This window comes from Alosa pseudoharengus, unplaced genomic scaffold (assembly GCF_046254945.1).
Source record: "Alosa pseudoharengus isolate Yale_2024_CS ecotype anadromous, Long Island Sound unplaced genomic scaffold, YU_APseudo_1.1 YU_APseudo_1.1_scf_19, whole genome shotgun sequence".
Lineage (NCBI taxonomy): Eukaryota > Metazoa > Chordata > Actinopteri > Clupeiformes > Clupeidae > Alosa > Alosa pseudoharengus.
Window position 1 is genome coordinate 23469995 of NW_027468657.1, and position 17418 is coordinate 23487412.

The following is a 17418-nucleotide window of genomic DNA, read 5'->3' on the forward strand; positions in this document are numbered from 1 at the left end:
GATGCAGTTAATTTAATCTGCATATATGGACTTAGTGCTGGGAAACATGTTTTCTTTGGGTATGTCAGTTAGTAACTGCCATTTCACGATCAAACAGAGAAAAAATGCCTCCGGTACTTTCTGCCAGCATATACATTTCTTTTCTGAACAGGACAATTTTTCTGAAAATTGAATATAGTGCATTGTGTGGTTTGCCACCCAGCACATGACCTGTGACTGATTTATGCTTAGAACGGATGACAGCGACTCCAATCCTACATCCATCCCCTTTTGAGTCATTAGATGGAAGGCAATCTGTGCAGGATGATTGGGGACAGTCAGAATGGCTCCTCCACCAACTGAATGATCAGCCCAGGCTGTTTTGGGGGGGAAATCCCCATGCTTTTTTTTTATTATTATTTCTGGTTGATTTATCCCTCACGAGATAATGTCAAAAGAATAGGTCATGTGTTTACTGTGAAAAACAAAATCCTGTAAAATCCAAAAAACTGAGTTCACTAACGGCCATTATCTAGGTTTTCCTGCAAAACCCAGGGTGACAGATTACATGATTGAATTATGTTAAAGTTGTGGTATGCAAATGTAAGCTACACATTTTTGTAGCATTTCTATTTTCTCAGATCTCCCAATGCATCAATTACTTTTCTTCATTGTTCTTGGAAGATCAGTTATCAGTTAATTTGAAAGAATGTAGACAAACTAGTTCCTGCTCTTGTAGAGGAGAGAGCATACCTACTTTGAATTCTATTCTTGAGACTTGTATTTCTAAGAATTCACATTGAGCTCCTGGAGAGGAAACTCCACAAACTCGAAGAACTGCATGAATTACAGATAATTCACAAGCAAACATAATGAGTACATTGCTAAGCTTATGTGAAGTTTAGATCTGGCATTTACAAGAGCTTCAGCAAAGCCTTCATATCCAATCTATGGTTATTGAGCGCCACCCAGTGGTCAATAACAAGAGTAGATTATTTTGAAATAATGAAAAATTAATTAGAAATTATGTCCTAAGATAATGTCTAAAGCTGAGGTCTTAAGATAAAAATGGCTTACCAAAAATGCTTTATAAAGATATTTAATACAAAAGGTAAACTGAAATATAATATCAAAATGTTATATATTTTAGCATGTAATGTGTATGGCCAGTAGATGGCATATTAGGACCCACCTGCTTTTCAGCAATGATGACTAACAATCTGTGAGTCAATTAGAGATCCCAATAAATTTTTTATTAAATAATTGTCTATATCTGATGTTATCTGTCTGTAAAGTTTTTCCTCCTCAAATCAGTACAGTAATTTCCTGTGTATTAGCCACACTGTGTAACCGCAGGACAGTGTTTTATGCAAGTTACTGTAAAAAAAAAACATATTAATAATACCAGTATAAGTATATATACTCTTTTGATTCCATGAGGGAAATTTGGTGTCTGCATTTATCCCAATCCGTGAATTAGTGAAACACACTCAGCACACAGTGAACACACAGTGAGGTGAAGCACACACTAATCCCGGCGCAGTGAGCTATCATATTAACTGCCCCCATGTATTAACCTCTTAGCTGAAGAAATTTTGCAAAATCAATGTATAAACCTCGGCTTATAGTTGGGAAATTACAGTAGCCTCATTGATAATGCAGGTGAGCGCACTACCTGTGTCCTACAGTTTGATGGTATGGAGGACTGTGTGTGTGTGTGTGCGCACACATGTGTTTATGTGTGTCTGTGTATGTGATAAGCTTCTTGGACATGTGAAAAGTAGACATGATGGACAAAAGAAGACAGCAGTTCAGACGCAGAGCCATTCCAAACCTATAACATCAGGTCATAGTGCAGAGGAATTTCATTTATTGAAGTCTTACAACTGAAGTTTACAATCAGTATTTATTATATAGATATATAATATTTGTTTACTGTATATGAAACCAAAAAAGGCTACTTTAGGAAGAATAAATGTCACTTTCTTTTTTTTCTGTTTTTTTTTCTGTATATTTTCTCTTCATTTAATGTACAGTATAACAGTTAGCTATAGCAATATCCTTGAAAAAGAGCAATATGTTCCTTTTTTTAATGTCGCAGTGCAACTTACATCATACACAGCTGTGCAGTGTACCAAGAGGTTGCGGCCTCTGAAAAAACACACAGTGGAATCCCATTCGGAAAAGTTGGAGACACGGTAGCATGACAGCCTGTGTCTTAAACGCGATGTTATTATAATTCACATACTCTCTACCGCCAGACCATAAGCTCAGAGTAACTCGGTTAAAGGAAAAGAGACAGAGCAGTAAACTAGCGCACTGATGAGGAAGGAGAGGAGAGTGAACCGAGGCAGCAGTGATAGATCGTATATCCAGAGATACATTTGTTGTTGCAGATTAACCTGAAGTTTGAGGAGAACTCGAACAGGTCATTAAAGACAAGTGGTGCAGTTAACACATATATAACAATACATTGAGATGTGCTTTCTTATTTTTTTTTTTTTTCAAATTAATAAATAAATAAATAAATAAAATAAAATGAAGATGTCCAAAAAATACAAAACAACAACAAATAATTCAGTGCTTCACCATTTTTTTGTTGCTTAAAATAGTGTGTAGGCTACTGTATGCTTTACGATCATCTCTCGTTCTCTCTCTCTCTCACTCTCTCTCTCTTTCTCGATTTGCTGTCTGGCAATGGATTAGAAAAACCCAGAAGAAAAAAATAGAACAGCAAAGGTTTCATGCCCAGGTGGCAGTAGGTACAGTAGGATGCCAGCCTCTTCCAGCTGGTAGGATCTGCATGGCACCTTCTTACGCCACTGTTCGTGTGTTCTCTCATCACACACACACACACACACATCTGACACAAGGCCAGTGTCAAAATCATACCATACTGTACTTATCACGTTCCACTGGAGTCAGTGCTTCTTTCTGCGATTGCTCCATGATCAGGCTTTCTCAAATTCAGTGCAAACCCTTTCAATGCTAAACTTTTCATGCTTACAATAACAGCTGGATCTCTGAATGTCTGATGAACTAGACTCACATAATATCAATACTCACACCCCTAAAAGATCAGACATTTTGGTTAATTAAAAACACAGCCTTGGCTTTCCCTTTCGGTGTAAAAATGTAAGACTCAACAAATCCCCATTCATCTACAGGTATGTGCTACATTTGTTCTATGGTATTTTTGCATCCAAATAGACGTTCTTCTTGGCACCAACTTTTAAACGACTCACTAATTTGCAGTCATCTGTACCATCTATTTGGATTAATTCGGGCACTCTGCATAACCTTGGTATATAATAGATCATTTTCATTGTCTGAATACTTACATATATATGGTACATAAATAAATTTTGATGCATTCTTTATATATTCTTTTCTGATAGACTGTACACGACTCTTACATTGAATCTCTGGTAAATGAGATAGTATAGGTATCTTTAGATTGTTTAGCAGTTAGAGTTTGGCTAAGTAAAGATAGACCCTGTGACAGAGTGACAGTTATATAGAAAGTGCATTCTTCAAGTGCAACCTGTCCTGTACTCTATAGCAAGATACAATTGTCTCTCATCCTAACCCCAAGTACCAGCTAGCTAAGACGCGACTACGCTATCCAACATTGGCTACCAAACACTGAAATATCTCAGAGCCTCTGCTGATGTGTGAGAACACAAATACCAATAGGTGGGTCAGTCTCTGACGACATGAGGGGTGGAGGACTTTGCTTCGTAACGAAGAAACAACCGAAGTTGGGTGGAGAGGAGGGCTAGGGCCGCCTGGGAGCGTTCCTGTCTCGACCGCTTGGCAGTAGTCCGTGACAGAAGTTGGTCAGCACTTTAAAGCAACAGGTAACCTATGTTTTTAAAGTTCTTTTTTCTCTTTACCTCTCTGTTTTTTTGTTCTATTTTTCTCTACTTTTCTAGAAACAAACTAAAACAAACAAACAAACAAAAAGATCTCTCTCTCTGATTCTGTGCAGACACAGAATCGCAAAAAAAGATTGCATTCACAAGAATACGTCACAGTTTTTTTTGTGTCTGTGGACTTTTTCCAACAGTGGCTACTTCTACAGTAAGCAATCATTAAGGTCTTTATTTCTCTTTTCCAGGTCGACTGAAGTGCAGAGGGCTCGCCTGTGTCCAGTCGTGTCCAGTGAGAGGTTTGAGTAGGATCCACACTCCGCCTCATTTTGAATTCAGCAGAGGTGTCCATGGGGAGAGTCCACAGTTAGACGAGCAGGCAAGGCAGGGCGTTCCGAGGGAAGGAGGGAGAGCTGGGAATCCGGCTCTGTACAAAAAAGTACAGTGTTGTGGCAGAAATGCTTTACTTCTGTATTGCTACTATATCCAACCCCCTACCCCCCCCCCCCCCCATTCCCACCCCATCTAAAAAAGAACATAGAGGAATAAATGAAAAAAGTAAGTCTCACGCTCCCACATGCCAAAAGATCTAAAGAAAACAAGAGCAAAGAAATTCTCATTATGATCAAGGTCGCAACTGAGCTAGATATTTCTACAACTCTGAGTTCGACAAACTAAGAGAAATAAAGAGGAAGAGTACTACTTTCTCTTCAGGCATGCATTAGGCACCCTTTGGGGCTTTCCACGGACTGTGGGGAGTCCACAGTATGCACTCTGGAGCTGCTAGGACCCAGTGCTGTATGTACACTTCTTACAGTGGTTGGTTGGTCGGTCGGTCACATCGGGTGTGGAACAACAGAAAGAAAAGAAAAGAAATTTAAAAAAAGAACATAGACAGACAGTAGTGTAAGAGAAAAAGAAAGAAAGAGTTTTAAAGGTGAATTTAAGAGGCGACAGTTGGGGGTTGGGGGAGGGGGGGGTGGTGGTGGCAGAGTGGCATCCTCTGGCTGTCACCCCCCCCCCTCACCGTCTCCATGGCACCCTACACGTGGGTCTCGATGAAGGAGTGCGTGTGCATCATCAGCGGGGCGGCGAGGGGCGAGGCGTCGCTTGCCGCGCCGTTGTTGGCCGAGCTGAACTCGCAGATGTCCAGGAAGAGCTCGTGGTGCCACTGCTTCCACTCGCGCAGCTTCTTGGAGGTGACCTGCGGGTCCTCCAGCAGCTTGTTGATCAGGGCCAGCTCGCCCTCCTTAGCCTGGGGGGAGCAGGTCAAACAAACACAGGCTGTCTCTCAGACGCCACGCACGACTCGGCACAACCTCCGCTGTCTGAGGCCACTCACATACGGGTTTCTGGTCATTTGAGTAGATATGTTTCATATGGGTGGTTGTTCATTTTCAGTTGGTTGCCAACACTAAGCGTTACCTTCAAACCAAATGAGTTTACTTTTTTCACAAATATATTTATTTTATCTACGACAACACACAACAATATACATTCAGAATCTACCAGTGCATTGAGAAAAAAAATAGTAATTATTTGGTGAGAATAGACAAAAATAATATTTGACAACAAGAAAGAATGTATTATTTACAGACTTGTATTTTGGTCATTTTTAATATGGAGTTTTAATATGGTTTGCTGTGTGTGTGTGCACGGTGGCAGGTGTCAGAGGTTGTAGGTCGTACCTTGAGTGTGCTGTTGAGGGCTCGGACATGGTGCAGCTTGTCGTTGACGACGGGGTCACCGCAGCGACGGAGGAAGGTGCGGCGGAACTCCTGCTTGGTGGTGGGTCTCAGGTCACCCAGGGCGGAGAGGTTGGCCTGCTCCAGAGAGCGGTACAGCTCCTCAAGGCCATCGGCCGATGCCGACGCCACACTACTGCCCTCATGCTCCTCACTCGCTGTATGTGACACACACACACACACACACACACACACACACACACACACACACACAGTAAATGTGTTGACTTAGACACAAACTATCCTGATCATAATGCTTGTCCTGGTTTTGGTCACATTTAGCATATGATGTTGACATGGAACACGGGTTTTGCATATCCCTGGGATACTAGTGTCCACACATCAGAGAGGATACACAGTAGATGTGTGTAGTGTGTGTGTGTGGGTGTGTGTTGGTGCACACACCTTCTTTGCCTTCGTCGCTGTGTGTGTTGGAGGGTCCCTCGTCATCCTCGCTCCTCTCCTGGTGCGCGTGTGCCCGCGTGGCGCTGGCGGAGGTGTGTGAGCGCGGCGGTCGCAGCTCGCGGTTCCGTGGCAGGCTCTGGCTGCGCTGCTTGTGCGTGCGCCGATGCCCGTGCTTCTCCCCTCCGCCGCCGCCACCATTGCCGCCGCCCCGATCGCCCGCGCTATCCACCAGCGGGAACGGCCCGTCGCGGTCCACGTGGTGGTGCCTGCTGCGCACGGGCAGCGTCGCCTGTCTCCGCCGTTCCGGCGACATCGATAAACGCCCGCCCGACCCTCCTCCTCCTCCTCCGCCGCCGCCTCCGCTACCGTAACCGTCTCCCACCTCGCCCTCTCCCCCGCTACCTCCACCCCCGCCCGGGGGCACCGTCTGCAGGAAGTGCAGGCCGGAGCTGGTCAGCGGCGTCTCGATGAGGTCCTGCCAGGAGCGTCGCTCGCGGTGCGTGGAGCGTCCGCCGCCTCCTCCTCCTCCTCCTCCTCCTCCTCCTCCTCCTCCTCCTCCTCCACCGCCACCGGCCGAGGTGGAGTCCTCGGCGGACGAGTGCGAGTAGGTGGTGGACTGGTCGCTGGAGAAGTGTCGCGCCTGGTGCTCGGGGAAGGGGCTGGACGAGGAGGTGAGCTGCAGGGGCAGAGGGGAGGGCGTGAGGGAGCGCCGCAGGTTCACCGAGCTCTGCGAACGCGGCAGCTGCTCGTAGCAGTGCAGCTGGTGAACCTGACACCGCGTGGGGCAAAAGGGGAGAGAAGAGGTGGTGGTGGTGGTGGTGGTGGTGGTGTGTGTGTGTGTGTGGAACAGAGAGAGGAGAGATGAGGAAAGGTGGTGTGTGCATGTGGTGGTGGTGACAGGTGGGAGAGGAGGTGGTCGGTTGGAGGTCGAAAGGGAGGATATAAGAAACAACACACATGTACACACAATAAACACACACACAGACGAACAGACACACACACACACACACACATACACACACACACACACACACATACACACACACACACACAGGTGCATGTGTCGGAGACATGTAGGAGCATCAGAAGAAGGCGGGAGTGCAGGAGAATAGTGTGTGGAGGAGAGAATGAGATGGAGAATGAGCTTCCATGGTTCATTTCATATATTCAAACCGCCTGAGACTTTCACAGTTCAAACACCATCACTGTTTGTAGTGGTAGCTAAACAGAATAAATACAGTACACACAAAGTATCAGTTATCGATACAGACAATTCTTTCTATACCTAAATTTATCTTATGTCATTCATTCAATACAATTCCTCAGTGTTTTTAAACAACACAGCACCCTCTAGTGGTGATACAGTGTAAAAAGCTATGCATGCTAAAGCAGATGAATATTATCAGAAGAGAAGCTCAAGCTGATTAAAATCCTCCCTTCCTCTCTACCCCACTCATGTTTTATTCAGGGTATTGAGTTTTATTAAGCGTGCTGGCCTTGGACTGGTGGCCCCCTTAAATGAACATCCCCCTGAGAGATGATGCGCTGTAAGACATTACATAACAGCAACAACAACGTGAGGAGAGAAGTTCATCAAAGACTGTGTGTGGTGTGCGTGTGTGTGTGTGTGTGTGTGTGTGTGTCTCTTTGTGTGTGTGTGTGTGTGTGTGTGTGTGTGTGTGTGTGTGTATCCTCACCGAGGGAGTGCGATGGTAGGTGTCACACAGCGATGATGGTCCGTCTTGTTTTAAGGTCATGGACCCGTCCATTTCATCCTGGTCACTCTCACTCCAGTAGTCTGCCCCCAAAGAGAACATTGTTAATATTAGTAATATTAGTATAATATATTAGTATAGTATATATATATATATATATAAGATTGTACTCATGGGAAAGGGTCTAAGACTTCACAGTCAAATCACACGGTACAATGATCTGTGTTGATGTCTGGTACTATTTATGTAATAACTTTCTCTTTGAATATGTTTGCACTGGGTCAACGAGACCTTGTTTGGAAATAGTTCACAGTATGAGGCGACACACAAAGTTCAATGAATTTAAGCTTGTTTGGCCATTTAAGCTAAGCCTGTTTACAGCACAGGGAAATGTATAGCCCACAATTAGGCAATGAAGGCCTGACCTTGGCATAGCCAGTGTAGTGTCCTGCCAACCACAAAGACAGGAAGTCAGAATTAAGATTGGCAAGGCTCACCTTCATCTGGACGCGGCACCTTGTCATCGGGTGTGTAGCCAATGGCTGCAAGGCCCAGACGGTTCATCCACCTATGAGGGGTGAGAGAGGGGGCGGAACATCTTTAGCCTAGGCCTCATTGATAAAGAAATAAAAAAGTGATTATCAATTTGAGCAGTTATCATTCAGAAATTAACCCCAGGAAGCAGCAAAGTCATGAATGTCCAGTACGTAAGTGTCCAGGGTGTATAGCGTCCTTGGCTCTTTAATTATGTGTAGGTATCTTGGAAGGCACTTAAATGTAATGTATTTATCTTTCATAAAAGAACCATACATGTTTAAACATTCAGGAAATGTTAATGACAGCCCATGTGAAAGTAAAATAAATATTGGTAGGTGCAATTAACACTACTGTTTCAGGAAACACATACATTACAAACGAGACAGGTTCTCTTGCACACTATTTTGCCTCAACAACGCAGTCTTGAACAGGAAAGGAGAGGTGAAAAGAAGAGAAGAGCGCAGAGCAGAGGTGAGGAGAGAAGAGAAGAGAAGAGAAGAGAAGAGAAGAGAGGAGGCATCAGGGAGGGCATGCCACCTCCTCTCACCTCCCCCATGTTCTCTCCACCAGACAGACAGACAGACAGAGCTCATGTAACAGGGTTGTGTCCTCAGGCACCATGCCCTCACAGTAATCCTCCATGAACTGATACAGTGTCCTTTCTGTCCTCAGTGCAGTCGCTGATGTATCTAGACGTGAGGCACATTCAGATTGATCAGACTGATTCAAATAGTTGAGGATCAAATCTAGTGTGAATGTTTTGTATCATGTATAAGTATGTACTGATATAAGGAGTGTATGTGTAATTGGGACCTTTTGATTTGATCCTTTGTATTGTTTCTGTCTGTCTGTCTGTCTGCCATTTCTCTGGGCTTCCTGTCTTTCCTCTATGTGGAGGTGAGACAGGTCTGTCTTCCTCTATGTGGAGGTGAGACAGGTCTGTCTTCCTCTTTGACCGTCTCACCATTAAGAGCCAGAAACGCTCTGGGCTCTACAGACCACACAAAAGCAACGGAAAGCACTCGCAAAATGGCATTTTTTCTGCTCAAGTAGAGACATTTGGGTTGTCCACTTCCCCCCCCCCCACACACACATCCCTCCCATCCTCTCCCCTCACCATCTCTCTCTCTCTCTCTCTCTCTCTCTCTCTCTCTCTCTCTCCCTGAAATGCTCCCAAACCAATATAAGAGAAAGACTCCCTGTAGAACAATACGTATTGTGAGGCCTTTTTGGCCTGAACTACAGCACTGCTGCTGCTGCTGCTGCTGCTGTTTCTCTGGGAAAAGGCTGTTGGCACGGCGACTACACGCCAGCAGTGCCAGGATGTTTCCTTTGGCATACAAGCACAGTTGGTAGAAATGCATCCATGCATGTCATCTGAAATCCCCTGCCTGGCCACGGAGGCCCACTGTGACACACACACACACACACACACACACACACACACACACACACACACAAACAAACACACACACACACACACACACACACACACACACACACACACACACACACACACACACACACACACACACACACACACACACACACACACACACACATTGAGATTCAAGTCCAATATTTCCCCTCTCTCACTGTGAATTAATGATCACAATCAACTCTCTCTCTCTCTCTCTCTCTCTCTCTCTCTTTCTTTCCTTCTGTCCCTCTTAAAAAAAACAGAAGGGCCAGGGAATGGCGTTTCTGGCATATCCCTTCTTTTGCATGAATTCTTAATCACAATCTATTTTTCATGCTCTTCTCTTTCTCTCTCTCTTACTCTCTATCCCCCTCTCTCTTTCTTTCCTTATCTGAAGCTGAGCCTCATGTTCTATTTGCAACAAAGAGGAACAGCAAGGTTAGGGAAAAGATTTAGAAATGTAGGATGAAAGGGTGGAGGATAGAGAGAAGGGAAGAGTGAGAGAAAGAGAGAGCACAAGAGAAGGAGGACGGATTCAGAACTAAATCATTTACGTCCATCTCTCCCCCTTCTGAAGTGACGTTTGGGATAAATTTAGCTCAGCCATCTTTTCTGGTGAAGTGAGTGATCGAGTGAGAGATAGATAGATAGATAGATAGAGAGAGAGAGATAGGAATAAAGAGGGGCATCTGTACCCACTCCCTCAAACCCCCCTTGATGTCCCAGCTCAGGTGTGAAGCACCAGCCAGGTTGGGCATGAGGAAGGGCAGAGGGAAAGAAAGATCGAAAGAAAGAAGAAAGAAAGAAAAAGAACGAACGAGGGACAAACGAGTTCACACACCAGCGTCAGACGCTTGTCCCTCAGGCCAGCGAATAATGAGGGCATGGCTAAGAATAGCGAATACACTCTCTCTCTCACACACACACACACACACACACACACACACACACACACACACACACACACACAGATGCACTCACACACACTGTCTATGTCTATCTCTCCCTTACTTTCTCTCTCTCTCTCTCTCTCTCTCTCTCACACACACACACACACACACACACACTCAAAAAGGCACTTTGGTCTCAGAGGTGGTTTCTGTGCCCGGACAAAGGCAACATTGGCAGGAAGTGTATTTTGCCTGTCAATACGAACGTACGTCACTGGATCTGCGTCACCCGCTCCCAAATCTAACTGGCCCAGGAAGCAGGTGTGGCTCGTCCCAACTGAAACGGACCACAAAACCGTGAAGAAACGGACCTCTCTCTCTCTCTTGCACTCTCTCTTTCACTCTCTCTCTCTCTCTTTCACTTTCTCTCTCTCTCTTTCACTCTCTCTCTCTTTCACTCTCTCTCTCTTTCACTCTCACTCTCTCTCTCTCTCACTGAAGCTGTTCCAACTCGTTACAGCTGCGTGACATACTGTAACTATTTTACATTACCGCTGTGATGAGCTGCTTCCCTGGCATCTTCATGGGTTCTCTATCTTACGTAAACAGGAACACATGGTCCTTTCCCTCGCTTTGCTGTACGACAGAATGCAAAACTTTCCCAGTTGATAATCTACGCTGGTGTGAAAACAGAAAAGACCATCCCTGCCCTCTGGAAATGTCTGCCATTTTTTCAACTGCTGATGTTGTAGCTGCTGTTGGATCCAAAGCACTACTTTCCTGCTTACTTTGTGTCCCTTAGTATGGACTACTGTACATAGAAATACTTTTTGTCACAATATTTTTTTTCTTTTTCTCCAAATGTTTTAAAAATGTCACATACATGTTCACATGTCATGTTCACATGTCAACTTTTTCCTTTATAACACGCCAGTCTCTCACATGCAGAGCTTCTGAGCTGTCTCTGACACACACAGATGGCGGCACCAGAGAGCCTGACAAACTAATCCTCTCTAGTGCCACTGTGAGCCTACCACACATGACACTAAGAGTTTCCACACAGGTTGACCTGTGCTACATTTTTAAAAATGTTTAATCTAGAGAGCTGCAGCATGATCTCAAAAATAGACACATTAACCACCTTGGCCCCTTAAGCCTTTCTGTAACAGCCATCAAAGTAAGTTTATTTTACCTAATCATGGCAAATGTTGTGGACGATATGCTTTACATGTGAAATATTTTTTTTCCTATCAAATATTTTGTGTGCCTAAGTAAGTTAAGCAAATTTAAGCTAATACAGAAACGCCATGCACACACAAACACACACAAACTCACACAAACACACACACACACACACACACATACACACACACAAACAAACTTGCACGCATGCACGCACGCACACACACACACACACAGTAGGGTAGTATGTGTGTGTGTGTGTGTGTGTGTGTGTACGTGCTAACCACACTCTCCCTCAGGAAACAAGTGACGTCACCACTCTGGGGAGTTCTGTAATTGTACTGACTTCATTTTTGGTGTGCCTCATCTCCATATTCATACATATTTATCGCTCTCCTCTCCATTCCACAACTTAGTGCTGATGCATGGGGCCTGAGGGCTTGTGTTTTTTGGTGTTCTGTTGTCTTAAGCAACATTAAGGCAGAGTTCCTTCCCTCGGGCTGTTTTGCAGGGGCCTTTTTCTTCCTCCGTGCGTGTTCATGAGGAGTCAATACAGCCAATCAACCGATGAGCCAGAGGTCATGACCTGACAGTCAGCACTCTCCTGGTCATACGGACGCATCTTTTGCTGAGTAATTCTCTCAACACACACTCTCTCTCACACACACACACACACACACATGCAAGGATGCACACACACAAACAAATACCCACACACACACAAACACACACACACACACACACACACACACACACACACACACACACACAAGCGTAATGTTATAGTAGGGCCTTCACCCCTATTCAAAAAGGATAACTGCCAGTGAGTCAGGCTACTGAATAAAAGCTGACCCAGCATTTGACAGGTTGCACACTGTACTTCATGTCGAGGGGAGCCAAGCCCTCTTTTTCTCTCAGAAAAAAAAGTCATAAAGCCATAACGTTACACTGGAAAAGCGAGGGCATGGGCCAGAATGCACTTAAGGTTGGTGCCTGGTTCAAACTGTTGTTCCTCCAGCAGCAAAGAAAGAGAAACATACATCACTTATTCATAGGGAGGATTTAAGAGCGATGTTTGGTGTGAATGCAGGTCTTTCTTTCTCTCTCTGTGTGTGTTTGTAGAACGCAGAATTGTGCTCTCTCTCTATCTGTGTGTGTGTGTGTGCGTGTGTGTGTGATAGCTTTGTATGTGTGTCTGTGTGTGTGTGTGTGTTTGTGTGTGTGTGTGTGTGTGTGTGTGTGTGTGTGTGTGTGTTTGTGTGTGTGTGTAAACTTGCTTTACATTCATGCAAATTTAATGACCTAGCTTGGTCCTACTTTTCCCTAGACTAACACAATAGAAAGTCAGAGGGCACGTTCCAGCATCTGTGCTTTCTCTGCACGTGTACATGCACAACGTTTCAGCTCTCTGAGTGGTTAAAACGTTTCAGCTCTGTGAGTGGTTAAAAACGAAATATCCAGAAACTATCCATGAAATGATATACAATAATCAATTAACTATTCCAGGACAACAAAACTGATAGCGTAGTTGTCATGGTGAATTCGTAACAGCAGACACCCACACAAGCAACTTTTGGATTTTCAGTTGTGGGCTTAATCTGGATTTTGGTAGCATGGATGCTTGTGTTAAAAGGACAATGGTGCAAAAAAAACAAAATGCCTTACAATGGTGCAAAAAAAAAAAAAAATGCCTTACCTGTTCATTTCTTCCAAACAGTCAGTGGCAAAGAAGAAACTCTTGATTTTAGGGTGGCAGGCTTTGAAAGCACTAGGAGAGAAGACAGAAGGAGAAAGAAGAGGAGAAAGGGACAGTGAAAGTGAAAGTTGAGACGGGAGATAGTGCTTGTGCAAGGCTAGCTATTAGCAAAGAGGTCACAGCAGCTAGCACTGCATCATCGGCCCCTTACCTCCGATGAGAGCTTAGTCCATAAGTTATGTCAGTTTCAAAGTGCGATCGAGACTTGTGAGCAAGATGTTATCACATTTTTTTTCCTGATCATGAAACTTGTTAGTTTTAGTGCTTATATTAGTGTGTGGCCATTGACTGTAAAAAAATAATAGGCAACATATACTCAGTGGAGCCACTGAGTGGTCAAAACTGACCAAATATGGTCAGTTTTGGGGCAAACCTGGCCTATTTCCCATTTACTACCCAGAATCAGGCTCCACAAAGCACTTCCCTCACATACTCTGGTTCCACATTTGGCAATATGGCCATTCTCTCAGAATGTAAACAAAGTCCTTTCAGGCAAGTCCCTCCACTCGGTGGCCATATTGCAACGCATTTTGGGCACTTATTGGGCATCTATCTTGGCCAGAACTGCGCATGCGCAAGGCTTCACGACATCAACCACACTCCAGCTGCGAGATCACAATACATGATTGGCACGATGGATTCACAACATACCACATGATTAGCACGGTTATATTCACATGTCAACTTTTTCCTTTGGAAGGGGTGGAATATGTTTAGACGACAGCCATGTTTCCGTTACGAACTAACCTCACACATTTCTACGGGAGATTCTTTGAGTGCTGTGTCTCCTCATTAGAAAGTCTCTGATGTAACTGCATGATGACCTGCCATCAACGCTGTCTCTGTTACAGTCACTGCGTGTGCTGGACTTGGCCAGTACCATCTCTGTCTCTGCTGACGAGAGAGGGTGTAAGAGGAGCGGGCGGGGGGAGACCCCTCAACCCCTCGGCTCTGCACTTTTGCGGGGAGGCCATGAAGGCACATAGACCTTGGGTGCATTCCAGAGTGCTCACCTCCCTCAGCAACAAATCCTTTAAAAAAAACAAAACGCTCTGCTGAACACCTCTAGCCATTTTTCCTGAATTTCGTGTGTGGAAAACAGAAATGCATCACTGTATACTGAAAACGTTTACAACGCTGTCTATGCGTGTACAGTCATTATGTGTGCGTTGGCCTTGGCCAATGGCCTGTGGCTGTCTGTGAGTCACAGCGCGGCTATAGGAGACAGAGGACACACAGGAGCTGGCCTGCCTCTGCTGACGAAGGGGAAAGAGGAGCCGGCAGTGGAAGACCCCCTCAGCCTTCTCAGCTCTAGTCCCAGCCTCCAGCAGAGGGCACATCCTCCCTCCTCCCTCCCCCTCCTCCTCCCCCTCCTCCTCCCTGCCCATGGCGTCCCAGGGCCAGACACCCCGTACATCAAGCCCGGATTCAGGCCAGCCCCTCTGGTGAGACAAAGACAGAGAGAGAGAGAGAGAGAGAGAGAGAGAGAGAGACAGAGAGAGCCCAGAGAAGAGAGGGAGATGGGGATGGAGGGGGAAACAGGCCTCGGTTTCAGCGGCTATTTATAGACTTGCGAAGCACGCAGCTCATTAGCAACAGCTCACAAGGCGTCAGGCCTGGAGGTCGGATTTAGTTAGGGCGTGTGTGTGTGGGTGTGTGTGTGTACGTGTCTACGTGTGTACGTGTGTACGTGTGTACGTGTCTACGTGTGTGAGCGTTTGTAGGGCGATATCCAGAGAGGACGCGTTGCGTTGCCTGCCGTGTCCCCTGCTATCATCTTTCCTCTGACCCCGGAGACAGACAGGTGCGTATCCATCAGCGTGACCCACAGCCCCCATAGCCTGATTTGATGCTTCCCTTCTCCCCTTTCCTCTGTCATCTTCGGATTCTCTCCTCCCGCGCCGCTTCCCAGGCGTGACGCATGTTGCTGCTGGTACCCAGAGGGCAGAGCAGATGAGACAGAGACAAAGAGGAGGAAGAGAAACAATAGAAGAGAGAAAGACAGAGAGAGAGAGAGAGAGAGAGAGAGAGAGAGAGAGAGAAGGGGGGAGAGGAGGAGAAGAGGAGGAGAAGGGGAGGGTTGGCATTCAAGAAAGGCCTGAAGGACACTTACAATTTCCGCCTGCACTCGATGGCTCTGTCTATTCTGAACTCTGGGAGACTGATGAAGCCCTCTGCTTTCTCGTCCTAAAGGGAGAGAGAGAGAGGAGAGAGGGGGAGAGAGAGAGAGGAGAGAGGGTGATGATGGAGAGGGTTGGCTGTTAGTCATGACTCATCACCCAGCTTCGTCACCATGATCTGCTCTCTCTCCGTGATGTCACCCCCGATCATTTGACAAGCAGGCTAATACACTTGCTGCCTCTGCAGCAGCCACTCTGCATTCCACCGCACCAAAACAAGGGCACACTAATGTGTCTCCTTCCTTATTGCAGCGCTGTCTCATCTACTCACCACAACAGAAGGACAGCACTTTAATAAGGTCCATGACGATGACACACACACACACACACACACACACACTCACTCACTCACTCATACACACACTCACACACACTCACACACACAAACACACACACACACACACACACACACACACACACACACAGAATGCTAAACTGCTAGCCAGAGAGGAACCGAGAGTATTAATCTATCTAATACAATCTGCCCAACACATGATTTTTTAATTAGCTTTGCAAAACTTTTAATATCTCCCCCTTTACCTCTAAAGACATTTCCTGGACTGGTGCGCTCACTACTTGGTTGGTGCACTGTGCCAAAATGAAATAACTCACACTGGGCCCTTGGCTGAGTGATTGATTGTACTCATAGTGTAAGGACTAATACAGCTGGAGGGTTACGGTTAGGGTTCCTTATGTGCACTAAAGAGGCTGCAAGGCTGCTTATGTTCAGTTAGGGTTCCTCATGTGCACTAAAGAGGCTGCAAGGCTGCTTATGTTCAGTTAGGGTTCCTCATGTGCACTAAAGAGGCTGCAAGGCTGCTTATGTTCAGTTAGGGTTCCTCATGTGCACTAAAGAGGCTGCAAGGCTGCTTATGTTCAGTTAGGGTTCCTCATGTGCAATAAAGAGGCTGCAAGGCTGCTTATGTTCAGTTAGGGTTCCTCATGTGCACTAAAGAGGCTGCAAGGCTGCTTATGTTCAGTTAGGGTTCCTCATGTGCACTAAAGAGGCTGCAAGGCTGCTTATGTTCAGTTAGGGTTCCTCATGTGCACTAAAGAGGCTGCAAGGCTGCTTATGTTCAGTTAGGGTTTCTCAGGTACACTAAAGAGGCTGCAAGGCTGCTTACGTTCTGGTTTTGGTACCAGTAGAGGCACGAGTCCTTGAGGATGAACCAGTACTTTTTCCACTTCTGCGTGAAGTAGCCTTTGGCGTCTTTCTTCTTCCACAGCCAGCCCTCGCAGTCGCCGTGGCCCAGGTCCTTACAGGAGATCCTCCGGCGACTCCCGCTGGTCAGGGAACCTGGGGATGGACAGGGCAGACCAGGTCAAATTCAAGTCCAACTTCATTTGGATTGTGCTTCTCTCGGCTTTCAAAGGTTCTTTACGACAGCAGGAGAAAGAGACAGACACTCCATCAACTACTAGAGAAATAATCAGACATATGGAGTACATCCAAGTTTAAGCATGTGTAGTTAAACATCTGTTAAAGACCAGCCACTTAGTTTACTTCTCCTGTAAACCCTTTTGCCATTGTTGGCCCTTTATATTATGTTACTGTGAGCTCTAGACAGTCAAAGACAAACTTCTGAAGGAAAGCAACAGGGATTGTATTGATGTGTTTTTGTTTGTGTGTGTGTGTGTGTGTGTGTGTGTGTATATGTTTGTGTTCAGAGAATGTTTTGGTAGAAAGGTACAACCCATTGTACAGTAGATAAGTATGGCCACCCTTTGTAGCCATTA

The 17418-nt window shown here is 45.6% G+C and overlaps 1 protein-coding gene across 1 annotated transcript in view; it reads right to left on the reverse strand.

Moving 5' to 3' along the window:
- Positions 1 to 4893: 4893 nt before the first annotated feature.
- The window catches only part of LOC143133158 (connector enhancer of kinase suppressor of ras 2-like), a 103498-nt gene continuing 90973 nt past the window's right edge, over positions 4894 to 17418 (reverse strand). Inside the window, exons 17-25 of the mRNA XM_076292929.1 lie at positions 16806 to 16978; positions 15615 to 15688; positions 13442 to 13513; positions 8214 to 8284; positions 7699 to 7799; positions 6572 to 6677; positions 6002 to 6538; positions 5540 to 5754; positions 4894 to 5106 (exon numbers count right to left, since the gene is read on the reverse strand). Of these exons, the coding sequence (XP_076149044.1) occupies positions 4894 to 5106; positions 5540 to 5754; positions 6002 to 6538; positions 6572 to 6677; positions 7699 to 7799; positions 8214 to 8284; positions 13442 to 13513; positions 15615 to 15688; positions 16806 to 16978 (1562 nt within the window). The remainder of the gene's footprint in view (positions 5107 to 5539; positions 5755 to 6001; positions 6539 to 6571; positions 6678 to 7698; positions 7800 to 8213; positions 8285 to 13441; positions 13514 to 15614; positions 15689 to 16805; positions 16979 to 17418) is intronic.